Source organism: Oncorhynchus mykiss, chromosome 22 (assembly GCF_013265735.2).
Source record: "Oncorhynchus mykiss isolate Arlee chromosome 22, USDA_OmykA_1.1, whole genome shotgun sequence".
NCBI classification, from domain to species: domain Eukaryota; kingdom Metazoa; phylum Chordata; class Actinopteri; order Salmoniformes; family Salmonidae; genus Oncorhynchus; species Oncorhynchus mykiss.
Window position 1 is genome coordinate 42,639,882 of NC_048586.1, and position 12,948 is coordinate 42,652,829.

The 12,948-nt window shown below is 42.7% G+C and overlaps 1 protein-coding gene across 3 annotated transcripts in view; it reads left to right on the top strand.

Moving 5' to 3' along the window:
• Window positions 1-12,948, top strand: part of LOC110502156 (aryl hydrocarbon receptor) — a 69,931-nt gene that overhangs the window by 24,704 nt on the left and 32,279 nt on the right. For all 3 annotated transcript variants that reach the window (XM_036959347.1, XM_036959345.1, XM_036959346.1), the window contains exon 2: window positions 490-677. In XM_036959347.1, the coding sequence (XP_036815242.1) occupies window positions 490-677 (188 nt within the window). The remainder of the gene's footprint in view (window positions 1-489; window positions 678-12,948) is intronic.

Genomic DNA, 12,948 nt, shown 5'->3' on the forward strand with positions numbered 1-12,948 from the left:
ATTTCGTATACATTGTTTGTCTTCAGGAAGGCAGTGAGTTTCTGCGCAACAGCTTTTTCTAACATTTTTGAGAGGAATGGAAGATTCGATATAGGCCGATAGTTTTTTATATTTTCTGTGTCAAGGTTTGGCTTTTTCAAGAGGCTTTATTACTGCTACTTTTAGTGAGTTTGGTACACATCCGGTGGATAGAGAGCCGTTTATTATGTTCAACATAGGAGGGCCAAGCACAGGAAGCAGCTCTTTCAGTAGTTTAGTTGGAATAGGGTCCAGTATGCAGCTTGTCATCCAGTAAAGTGTTGTCATCCAAAGATTGTTTACCTGTAATGCTGGTATACACATTCATTTTACAACAAGGTACATCATCTCTCAACAATAATGATCACAATCAGATTTCCTTCTACAGAGACCACTGTAGTAATTTAGAATCAGCACAATAAGTACCTATTGTCTAACTAACCATAATAATCTTGTCTCCTTTCCCCTCAGCAAGAAATCTCCTGCTCCAGATGTGGTCAAGTCGAACCCATCCAAACGACACCGGGATCGGCTGAATGGGGAGCTGGACAGGCTGACAGGCCTCCTACCATTCCCTGAGGATGTGCGCTCTCGCCTGGACAAACTCTCTGTGCTACGCATCAGCGTCGGCTACCTGAAGGTGAAGAGCTTCTTCAAAAGTGAGTTTCATATCAAGTACCAGTCAAGTACCAAATTAACCTCTCTAGGGTACGTGGGATGGTAGCGTCCCACCTCGTCAACAGCCAGTGAAACTATAGGGCGCCAAATTCAAAACAACTACAAACCTCAGATTTCCCACTTCCTGGTTGGATTTTTTCTCAGGTTTTTCCTTGCCATATGAATTCTGTTATACTCACAGACATCATTCAATCAGTTTTAGAAACTTCAGTGTGTTTTCTATCCAAATCCACTGTATATGCATATTATAGCTTTTATGGCTGAGTAGCAGGCAGTTTAATTTGGGCACGCTTTTCATCCAAAATTCCCAATGCTGCCCCCTACCCTAGAGAAGTTAATCAACCAGGCAATTAACAACTTGTATTCTCATCAAAGATCAGTGCAGTCTACGGATTACAAAGCAGTTAAGGAGAGAACTTGGTGAATAAATGGTGTTGTGTACAGTATGTCCTGTCAGTGACAAAATAACCCAAAGAGAATAGACAGATGCAGTAAGAAACTAAAGCCTCTTGAGGAAATGTTGTGTAGTAGACTACAGTATTTAGCAGAGCATCAGCTGACCCAGGACATGTAAACATGACAACAATGACAAGTGGGTGGGCAGCAGGACAGCAACAGAGCGCAGACATTAATAACCCTTGTGTAGTCTTAGCATTCTGCATACTCCCCTTGTCCTAAGGGTAAAAAATGGCCCGCCTTCACTAAAACCCTAAAATAAAGCAGCTTAATTGAATTTTAAACCCCAAATCTATTTTGCATGAAGAAACAACCTGTCGTTCGTCACAAACTTTGTAAATATCTGGGTTTTCACTCTTCACAATGCAGAAAGAATGCATTTAATCAGTGGACACCACTCATTTTTATTACAACACACCCGTCATAATTGTTTTCTTTCCTATTACTTTATTATTGTTATTATTATTATTGCTCAAGGCACTGCATAGATATAAACATACATTTTTAGGCAAGAGATAGCACTTGTATAGCCTAAGAAAGTACCAGAAATGTGAAAAAAGTTGTTTTGAATTCATTTTATTGAAGGGAAACAATAAGTCTTGTACTTTTTGACAACATTGTGATATATTCTTATATACTGTACAATGAGGAATCCAACTACAAAATACTAGTCTTCTCACATTTTTTGAACCATTGCCCCCACCCACGAGGTTAATAAACAACAACAATAAATAAGAATAAAATAAGATAATAGATACAAAACAAAAACATGCTGAACATAAATCAATCAACTCTATTTAGCATATGTAGGACAGTATACAAGTGTGTGTGTGCATGAACTTTGCAGATATATTCCTCACGTGCAGCACATAGTGTTTGTTTTACAGTGCTTCTTTGGGGGGCAGAATTGGCATCTCCTCCTCTTGCATGCCCCAGCTGCAGCCTCAGGTGGATAAGGACAAGATTCAGCTCCCTGAATAGCTTTCACAAGCGTTGCAGAGGCTGCTGTGCGGGCAAGGCGCTCCCTTTTTTGAAAGTGCCTTTCCCAGCTGTAAAGGCCTCTCTCCCCCTTGTTGAGAGGTTGGAGCTCAGGCTTGTTCTTTCTAACTGTGCCAACCATGGTGATCTTCCTCTTCATAAGAGGTGAAGAAATTGTCATACGTGACTCCCTCAGTCCATCTGTCACATCAAGCACAACCCGCATCCCCTGGTTCTTCTCCGGGCCTCCGCTGGTCGGCTTCCCTGTGTAGACTTGCATCTTCCAAGCGTAGCTGGATTGTGCATTACAGGCCACCCATATCTTGATGCCATACTTCGCTGGCTTGCTGGGCATATACTCCCAGAAAGGGAGTATCCGTGTCACAAAAAACAATCACATAAATCACTTACATTACAGATATGAAAATAAAAACTTACCTCTGAATGGAACCAGTTGCTCATCCATTACTTCAGGCCCAGGGTTGTAGAGGTATGGCAGAAGCTCCACCCACTTCTCCCAGATCTCTCTTATGGCCGCCAGTTTGTCTCTCACACGTCTTGCAGGTCTTGACTCACATTTATTAAATATTTATTTAAACCCTCCAAATTTGTAATCTCTAGGATTATTCTTTTGATGGCTGGTGTGATGAACATGTAAAATGTTGAGTCGATGTCCTGGGCATGGGCAAATGCATGTCTTGTGGGCCCTAGGGTCATCCTTATGACATTTTGTGCTGCCGTCCTGCCTTGGTTGTCATATGGTGACAAGGACCATGTTGTTATGCTGTTCTTTTTCAAAAATGTCTCTCTTTCAGCTTGGGTTATTTCTTCTTCATCTGAAGATGATGCATTGTTCTCTGGGTTGTATTCTTCCCCATCTTCTTCTTCAAATACCTCCTCCTCTTCAAAATCATTGTCCTCTTTTTTTCCTCCTGGACATCTGAATAAATCAGATCTACAACCTGTTGGGCACTGAAACGTGCACTCATTGCTTCAGCAAAGAGAGAACTGGGGGGACTGTCATCTGCAGCACCTTTATAGTCTCTGACTGCATTCCCCATTAGTAAACAATGCTTTCAATAAATATTTATTTTGTCTGACATTTTGTTTATTTTGTCTGTGAACTTGAGTCATGTGTGGGGTCGTGGAGGGGAGATGCTGCACATTAGTTTTGTCTGATTTCAATCAGTAGCGCACACAATCTCAATTTCTCATGTGTGTGTGTGTGTCTGTGGTTTTTGTGGTGTGTGAATGATTTTATAACTGCCTGGTCAAAAATTACCCTAACAGGCATACTACACCACTCAAGTAGCATGCACGAGCGTTGCAAAATAAATGTAGAAATCTATATTATTAAATGATTGCACCCACACTGCTCGCACGCACCAACGAGCGTCTGCATTGCCAAGGGATAAAATAGATAGATTGTGCTGCAAGTCCTGCCTCTTCCATCTCATCATTGGTTTATAGAAGCAGGTGCCATCTCCTCATTGGTTATACCCACATGGGTGACTGAAAGACAAACAAGGTCAGTGGCGGTAATGCACCTAATTTATCAAAGTTGCCAATCGCAATATTAAGTCATGAGAAGAAAAGGCCTAGAAGGACAAGAGATGATTCGGTTGACTGTTTTATGTGTGGATTAATTGTTGGAGTAGAGGACCTTGTGCATTTCAGGTAAAATAACAATGTTTATATCCCAGGACAAATTAACTAGCAACAGCAAGCTAGCTAAATAGGACAAATTAGCTAGCAAGTGCAAGCTAGCTAGCTAAATTGCCATAAAGGTTTAATGCTTTTTGACCAGTCCCCAAATTAATGTAATTGGTTCAGAGTTTGTTTTGATATTTTAATCTGCGTGTCGTGATCGCATTTGGTGTGGTGGGGACAAAATAAATGTATTCACGATGGCACACGATGGCGCACGCTCGCAGCCGGTTTGGGTTCCGTGTTAGACAATCTTTGTACCCTCTAGGAAAAGTCATCAAATTTCAAGTTGAAAAAATATTATTTAGGGGGTTTTCTCTGCTGTTACACATAGTGGTGGGTTATTTTTTGACCCTTAAGACACAAGGGATACATCAAGATGTTGGGTGTCTAACCTGAGTCACCCAAATGTTTGGAGCCTCTGGGTTCATTTTTACTTTCAAATCAGACCACAACAAACTTGTCTCCAGTAATGCACTTGGTTAGTAGACCACAAAATATGATGCTTTTTATTTACATGGTTAACCATGTCTTAATGGTCCTTCTATCTAACCATTTCTATGAATTTCCGATCATCAAATCTTTAACTCTTTTTTTTTTTACCATGTGTTGTTGCGGTTGATGATAATCGATAGGAGAAAGTCCTCTGTCCCCAGAGGAGAACCCTTTGTATAACTATTTTTGGTACTAGGTATGGGTTTGGGTTCCTTTCCACAGAGGGTTCTACCTGGAACCAAGAAGGGTCCTCCTATGGGGACAGCTGAAGAACCCTTTTGTGACCCTTCCATGTCGTTGTTGTCCCCCCCCCCCCCCCATAAACACACACACTTATCCTGTGACTAGGACCAAGACACTGACATAAACCAAATGTTTGGTTCTAAATTATACAGAACAATGTCCAGTGACTCATAAGATGACTCATCGTTGAAAAACCAACTCCAACACCCTCAACATGTCAGCCATTAAGGGTTAACAGACATCAAAGCCGGAGTGTTGGCAGATGACTTGCTGAGTCAGTTATCTTGGCACCTCTGGCACCGCCACCATATCCTCTCAGTCTCCATGTCCTTTTCCACTCTCAACCCTGCACAACTCTAGACGATGTTGTATATGGGCAGTTATATCTGTACAAACAACCAATGGCTTGTTTATTCACATTCTCATTGAATCCTCAGTAACTCAACCTCTACTGCCATAGGCACCAACATGAGGTGCTGAAGGGGGCTGGGCAATGGTTTACGAGGTGTTAGAACTATCCCTCTCTTCCCACACTGTATTTAGCTCAGAAATATGCCTGGGCTGTGTACAGCACAAGGCTTTGCTGATGTTAAGAATGGGTAGGCGTCGCTAGTGTTGAACGAGTGCAGCTCAGCTCATCTTCAACCAGAGGAGATTACATTCCTAAAGATAGTTGACTCCTGCCCATACATCTTAGTGCCCTCTCACCCCTTTCGCTCCCACACAAGAGACAGTCACGCCAACAGGCTCATTCTCAGAGACAAGTTCTTATCTCACCTTTGCATAGGGTAAGTGTGTGACTTGGTGATTCATACATGTCTAGTCATGTCTAATTTCACAGATGAGCTATGAAGGATTGAAGTATGATTCTGGTCTGTTGAGGTGGATAGAGAGGAGAATGATAAATATGTCTGTGAGGGAGATTATGCCCTATCTCTTTCTCTCTCTCTCTTTCTTTATCTGTCTCTCTATCTATCTGTCTGTCTCTGAGGTGTGTTGTTCCTCTGTCATTTCTTTTTCACTTTTTTAAAGTAGAACTGCACTTCCTGATTTGGCCTCGTTTTTCATCAGTGCTAATTTAAAAGTTGCTAGCGGCCATGACTGAGGGCAAACAAGAGTTGTCTTTGGGGTGTGGTTTCATGTGGGTGGTATTTTGGGGTGTGTCTTTGCCATTCCATCACACCAAACAATAGCTAATTCGGTTATATGTGGGCTAAAGTAGAGAATAAGAAGTTAACAGAAAGTTAAGCCGGCGCTGACCTTGTGTTTACCAAGCTGACAGCCGCTAGCTAGGATAATAGCTAGCTGCAGCTGGCTAGCCTATCTAATGATAGCTAGCTGATATTTCTTTGTCAAATCAGAGTTATGCCAAGATAGACGTGTTTGTGTGGGTTCCTCCTGCACACTCTGCTCCCTAAATAGTAATGTGACTGGATGAAAGACCCACGCCTCCCTTCACACTCCTACTGGCACTGTGTGACCCACAACTCCCTACACACTCCTACTGGCACTGTGTGACCCACAACTCCCTGCACACTCCTACTGGCATTGTGTGACCCACAACTCCCTACACACTCCTACTGGCACTGTGTGACCCACGCCTCCCTACACACTCCTACTGGCACTGTGTCACCCACGCCTCCCTACACACTCCTACTGGCACTGTGTGACCCACAACTCCCTGCACACTCCTACTGGCATTGTGTGACCCACAACTCCCTACACACTCCTACTGGCACTGTGTGACCCACGCCTCCCTACACACTCCTACTGGCACTGTGTCACCCACGCCTCCCTACACACTCCTACTGGCACTGTGTGACCCACAACGCCCTACACACTTCTACTGGCACTATGTGCCTTCGTCCACGGGGAGGATCTTTTACAGCACACACACAACGACACAGACACATAAGCACACACACACACACACACACACACACATACAAACACACACACACACACATCCAATGTCAGCATACATTTGTGCAATAGCAGCTTCAAGGGCACTGGACCCGTCCCGTATATAACGGTCAGGTTCTTTTTCTCCTGACACTGTGAGGCTACTTCCCCGTTATTATCATTGCTGGAGGAACAGACAGATGGTGACACCACAGCGATGCAGCGGCATTCCCATACTGCTATGAGTGGCATGTTTATGGTCATACAGCACATGCCAATGTTACCCCAAACACTTTGACCCTCCTATTTCATCCACAGGTTGTGGACAAGCTACACCTGAAACGAAGCACACCTGTCTCAGCCCCAGCCGGTCAACAAGTTTAAAGAGCATAGTGTCCATGCCAATTTAGCCTTGCATGACATGGTGTTTTAACGACCAGGCTGGTCAACTTTTAATCAGAGCTCAAAGGGTCTCGGTTGCATTGATTTTCATTCTTAATTTGATATGAGAGAACAATGGACGCAAGGTCATTTATACACTTGGCAATATCAGATTACATCATCGCACATCGCACTGTCTTATGGTCCCAGCTGTGAAGTAACCAAAGAGCTTTGATGTCATTCATTGTGATGTCGTTCATTGTGATATCATTCATTGTGATGTCGTTCATTGTGATGTCGTTCATTGTGATATCATTCATTGTGATGTCGTTCATTGTGATGTCGTTCATTGTGATGTCGTTCATTGTCTTATGTTTCCGTCGGACGGGTTGAATTCCCAGAGACCGCGGTATTGTATTGTGTTATGTAGTGTAGTTGGATATCTCAAAGGGGTCAGCGATCACAGAAGAGTATGCACTTAGAACAGTAGCAAAAAGAATCATGAGCCGTTTTCATTGTATGTTTTCTGGTGAAAACATTACACATGGCACCATTATATAATACAACATTATATAATATATTTATCTTAGCATCGCAGGAGCACAATAGTGAGGCATACATGTAGTATACAGATTAGAGGTCGACCGATTATGATTTTTCAACGCCGATACCGATACGGATTATTGGAGGACCAAAAAAGCCGATACTGATTAATCGGCCGATTTATTATTTTTTTAATTTGTAATAATGACATTTACAACAATACTGAATGAATACTTATTTTAACTTAATATAATACATAAATAAAAATATATTTAGCCTCAAGTAGATAATGAAACATGTTCAATTTGGTTTAAATAATGCAAAAACAACGTGTTGGAGAAGAAAGTAAAAGTACAATATGTGCTATGTAAGAAAGCTAACGTTTCAGTTCCTTGCTCAGAACATGAGAACATATGAAAGCTGGTGGTTCCCTTTCCTTCAATATTCCCAGGTAAGAAGTTTTAGGTTGTAGTTATTATATTTCCCTCTATACCATTTGTATTTCAGTAACCTTTGACTATTGGATGTTCTTATAGGCACTTTAGTATTGCCAGTGTAACAGTATAGCTTCCGTCCCACTCCTCGCTCCTCCCTGGGCTCGAACCAGCAACACAACGACAACAGCCACCACATCGAAGCAGCGTTACCCATGCAGAGCAAGGGAAACAACCACACTAAGGCTCAGAGCGAGTGGCGTTTGAAACGCTATTAGCACGCGCTAACTAGCCAGCCATTTCACTTCAGTTACACCAGCCTCATCTCGGGAGTTGATAGGCTTGAAGTCATTAACAGTGCAATGCTTGATGCACAACGAAGATCTGCTGGCAAAACGCACGAAAGTGCTGTTTGAATGAATGTTTACGTGCCTGCTTCTGCCTACCACCGCTCAGTCAGATACTTAGATACTTGTATGCTTGTATGCTCAGTCAGATTATATGCAACATAGGACACGCTAGATAATATCTAGTACTATCATCAACCATGTGTAGTTAACTAGTGATTATGATTGATTGTTTTTTACAAGATAAGTTTAATGCTAGATAGCAACTTACCTTGGCTTACTGTATTTGTGTAACAGGCAGTCTCCTTGTGGAGTGCAATGAGAGAGAGGCAGGTCGTTAATTGCGTTGGACTAGTTAACTGTTCTGACATGCCAACTGTGGGACCTTATTTAGACAGGTGTGTGCCTTTCTTCTAAGTCATGTCCAATCAATTGAATTTACCACAGGTGGACTCCCAAGTTGTAGAAACATCTCTAAGATAATCACTGGAAACAGGATGTACCCGAGCTCAATTTCGAGTCTCATACAAAGGGTCGGAATACTTATGTAAATAAGGTATTTCTGTTTTTTTTTTATAAATTGCAAAAATTTTGAAAAACCTTGTTTTTGCTTAGTCATTATGGAGTATTGTGTATAGATTGATGAGGGGGGGGGATTATTTAATCTGTTTCAAAATAAGGCTGTAACATAACAAAATGTGCTACTTGGGCGAGGCAAGAACCTGTGACCTCTAAAGGCCTGCTACGTGGGAGAGACAAGAGCCTTTGTTTTGGAGAGGTCTTGTCGTTTGTTATTGAATCATGATTAACTGATCATCAGTCCAAGCTGATTTGTGTAAAACTCTTTAAACTCCAGTTGTAATTCACCTGTCAACCCAATATCAACATATCCAAGAGAGGCCATTTTATTGAAGTGACAGGTTTTATTCCACTTGCCTTTCAGTATAGCATGAGAATCCATCGTTTTAATTATGTTTTCATCTCTCCTAACCGAATTTGGTGTTCTGATCCCACTGCTGACACCATACCCCCTTTTTCTGCCTTTTTTTTGGATCCCTCTCACTGCCTTTGTCCTGCTTCACCCTCTCACTGCCGTTGTCCTCCTTCACCCTCTCACTGCCTTTGTCCTGCTTCACCCTCTCACTGTCGTAGTCCTCCTTCACCCTCTCACTACCGTTGTCCTCCTTCACCCTCTCACTGCCTTTGTCCTCCTTCACCCTCTCACTGCCTTTGTCCTGCTTCACCCTCTCACTGCCGTTGTCCTCCTTCACCTTCTCACTGCCGTTGTCCTCCTTCACCCTCTCACTGCCTTTGTCCTGCTTCACCCTCTCACTGTCGTTGTCCTGCTTCACCCTCTCACTGCCGTTGTCCTCCTTCACCCTCTCACTGCCGTTGTGTTGTTTTTTGCTCTTTCCAGGCTGGCCTGCTACCATGGTTTATACTCTGACATTTAACAAATTCCACTGATGATCACTCTGTTGTTTTTTAAAGCTATAATCAACAGACTATGACCCAATTCAGAGCTTTATAGAGAATTGTCAGGCAATGAGAAACATGGAGGATGCATTAGTCTTTCTGTGAGTCATATCTCCCAGGGCATTGAAGAATTGTGAAATATCAACAACAAAATACAAGCTAGGCAAGATGACACCAATTCCCCCTCCTTTAGAACAGCAAAGAATTCAGAACAAAACAAACAACATTTTGTGATGCTAACAAGCATGACATAACAAGGAGACCCTGTTTTGGGAGAACGGTTATATTTTGTCTGATGTGGCTGTGGGGGTGCCATGGAGGTCGCGGAGTTTACGTAGCAGTTAAGAGCGTTGGGCCAGTAGCCTCTGCCGAGTGCCCAACAATGTTCCGGTTTTCATGGAAAATGGAAAACAGGCCTGTGACTTGACTTCCGCTTATGGACATTAAACAAGGTGACACTCCATTTTAGCTCCTCCTCCACATTTACCGGATTGGTTCAAACAGTGCTGAAGAGAACCTCCCCCGACAGTTTTTCTTCTTCTTCTGGTCAAGACCAGTATGTAGGGGATCTAGTTTCAGGCATTTATGCCTGCTATGTAAGGTTATTGGGCCAGTAACCGAAAGGTCGCTGGGTTGAATCCCCAAGCCGACTAGGTGAAAAATCTGTCTGTGCCCTTGAGGGCACAAGGCACTTAACTCTAATTGCTCCTGTAAGTTGTTCTGGATAAGAGCATCTGCTAAATTATTAAAATGTAAATGTAACAATCTAACATGGCTCACATTGACCCCATTCTCTTCTCTGAAAGGGAAGGTCACAGAAGGAATATAAACCACCATTACCACTCACACCCTATCAAGCATCAACCACTATTACTCACCACCATCACTATCTGATCAGAGGGGCTAAATGTAGACAGGACATATGCAGTGCCTTCGGAAAGTATTCAGACCCGTTGACTTTTTCCACATTTTGTTACGTTAAAGCCTTATTCTAAAATGAATTACATTGCTTTTATCCCTCATCAATCTACACACAATACCCCATAATGACAAAGCAAAATCAGGTTTTTAGACATTTCTACTAATTTATTAAAAATTCAAAACTTAAATATCACATTTACATAAGTATTCAGACCCTTTACTCAGTACTTTGTTGAATAACCTTTGGCAGTGATTACAGCATCGAGTCTTCTTGGGTATGACCCTACAAGCTTGGCACACCTCTATTTGGAGAGTTTATCCCATTCTTCTCTGCAGATCCTCCGAAGCTCTGTCAGGTTGGATGGGGAGCGTTGTGCACAGATATTTTCAGGTCTCTCCAAAGATGTTAGATTGGGTTCAAGTCCGGGCTCTGGTTGGGCCACCCAAGGACATTCAGAGACTTGTCCCGAACCGTTGCCCTCAGTCTGAGGTCCTGAGCGCTTTGGAGCAGGTTTTCATCAAGGGTTATTTTTTTCAATTTAACTAGGCAAGTCCGTTAAGAACAAATTCTTATTTACAATGACGGTCTACCGGGGAACAGTGGGTTAACCGCCTTGTTCAGGGGCAGAACGACAGATTTTTACCTTGTCAGCTCGGGAATTCGATCTAGCAACCTTTCGGTTACTGGCCCAACGATATAACCACTAAGCTACCTGCCGCCCCCTAGGCTCTCTCTGTACTTTTCTCCATTCATCCTTCCCTCGATCCTGACTAATCTCTGTCACTGAAAAACATCCCCACAGCATGATGCTGCCACGAGCATGCTTCATCGTAGGGATGGTGCCAGGTTTCCTCCAGACGTGACACTTGGCATTCCGGTCCAAAAAGTTAAATCTTGGTTTCATCAGACCAGACAATCTTGTTTCTCATAGTCTGAGAGTCTTTCGATGTCTTTTGGAAAACTCAAAGCGGGCTGTCATGTGCCTTTTACTGAAGAGTGGCTTCCGTCTGGTCACTCTAACATAAAGGCCTGATTGCTGGAGTGCTGCAGAGATGATTGTCCTTCTGGAAGGTTCTCCCATCTCCACAGAGGAACTCTCGAGCTCTGTTAGAGTGACCATCGGGTTCTTGGTCACCTCCCTGACCAAGGCCCTTCTCCCCCGATTGCTCAGTTTGGCTGGGCGGCCAGCTCTAGGAAGAGTCTTGGGAGTTTCAAACTTCTTCCATTTAAGAATGATGGAGGCCGCTGTGTTCTTGGGGACCTTCAATGCTGCAGAAATGTTTTGGTACCCTTCCCCAGATCTGTTCCTCAACACAATCCTGTCTCGGAGTTCTACAGATAATTCCTTAGACCTCATGGCTTGGTTTTTGCTCTGACATGCACTGTCAACTGTGGGACCTTATATAGACAGGTGTGTGCCTTTTCCCGAATCACGTCGAATCAATTGAATTTACCACAGGTTGACTCCAATCAAGTTGTAGAAACATCTCAAGGATGATCAATGGAAACAGGATGCACCTGACCTCAATTTCGAGTCTCATAGCAAACGGTCTGAATAGTTCTGGTATTTCTGTTTTTAGTTTTAATACATTTTCAACAAAAAAATGTAAAATCCGTTTTTGCTGTGTCGTTATGGGGTTTTGTGTGTAGATTTTAGAATAAGACTGTAAAATAACAAAATATGGAAAAAGTCAAGGACTATATGGCACTGTGATAAAAGGCAGAATATGTTTCCTTTCCTTAGTCATAACAGGAAATAACAAAATATGATTCATGTTCTTCTGGTCATAACAGTAAGTAACAGATGTTTCCTTTCCCTGCTGTCACAATAGGAAGTAACATAAGATGTTTCCTACCCTCCTGTCATAACAGGAAGTAATAGAAGATGTTTCCTTTCCCTCCGGTCATAACAGGAAGTAACATAAGATGTTTCCTACCCTCCTGACATAACAGGAAGTAATAGAAGATGTTTCCTTTCCCTCCGGTCATAACAGGAAGTAACAGAAGATGTTTCCTACCCTCCTGTCATAACAGGAAGTAATAGAAGATGTTTCCTTTCCCTCCGGTCATAACAGGAAGTAACAGAAGATGTTTCGTCCACTCCGGTCATAACAGGAAGTAACAGAAGATGTTTCCTTTCCCTCCGGTCATAACAGGAAGTAACAGGAACATTAATCAAGTGAATGAATGAGGGATGGCCTTATAGGGAAGCTGGCTCACACCATTGGCTCTTTCTGTGTCGTTATACCCACCCTTTCCTGCACACCTGCGTGAGAATAGAGAGATCTGTGTTCTAGATCTGCTAGAACTAAATGTTTTCAAATCAAGATAATATTCCCGTATGCATAGCTGGCATGGTTTCATTTCT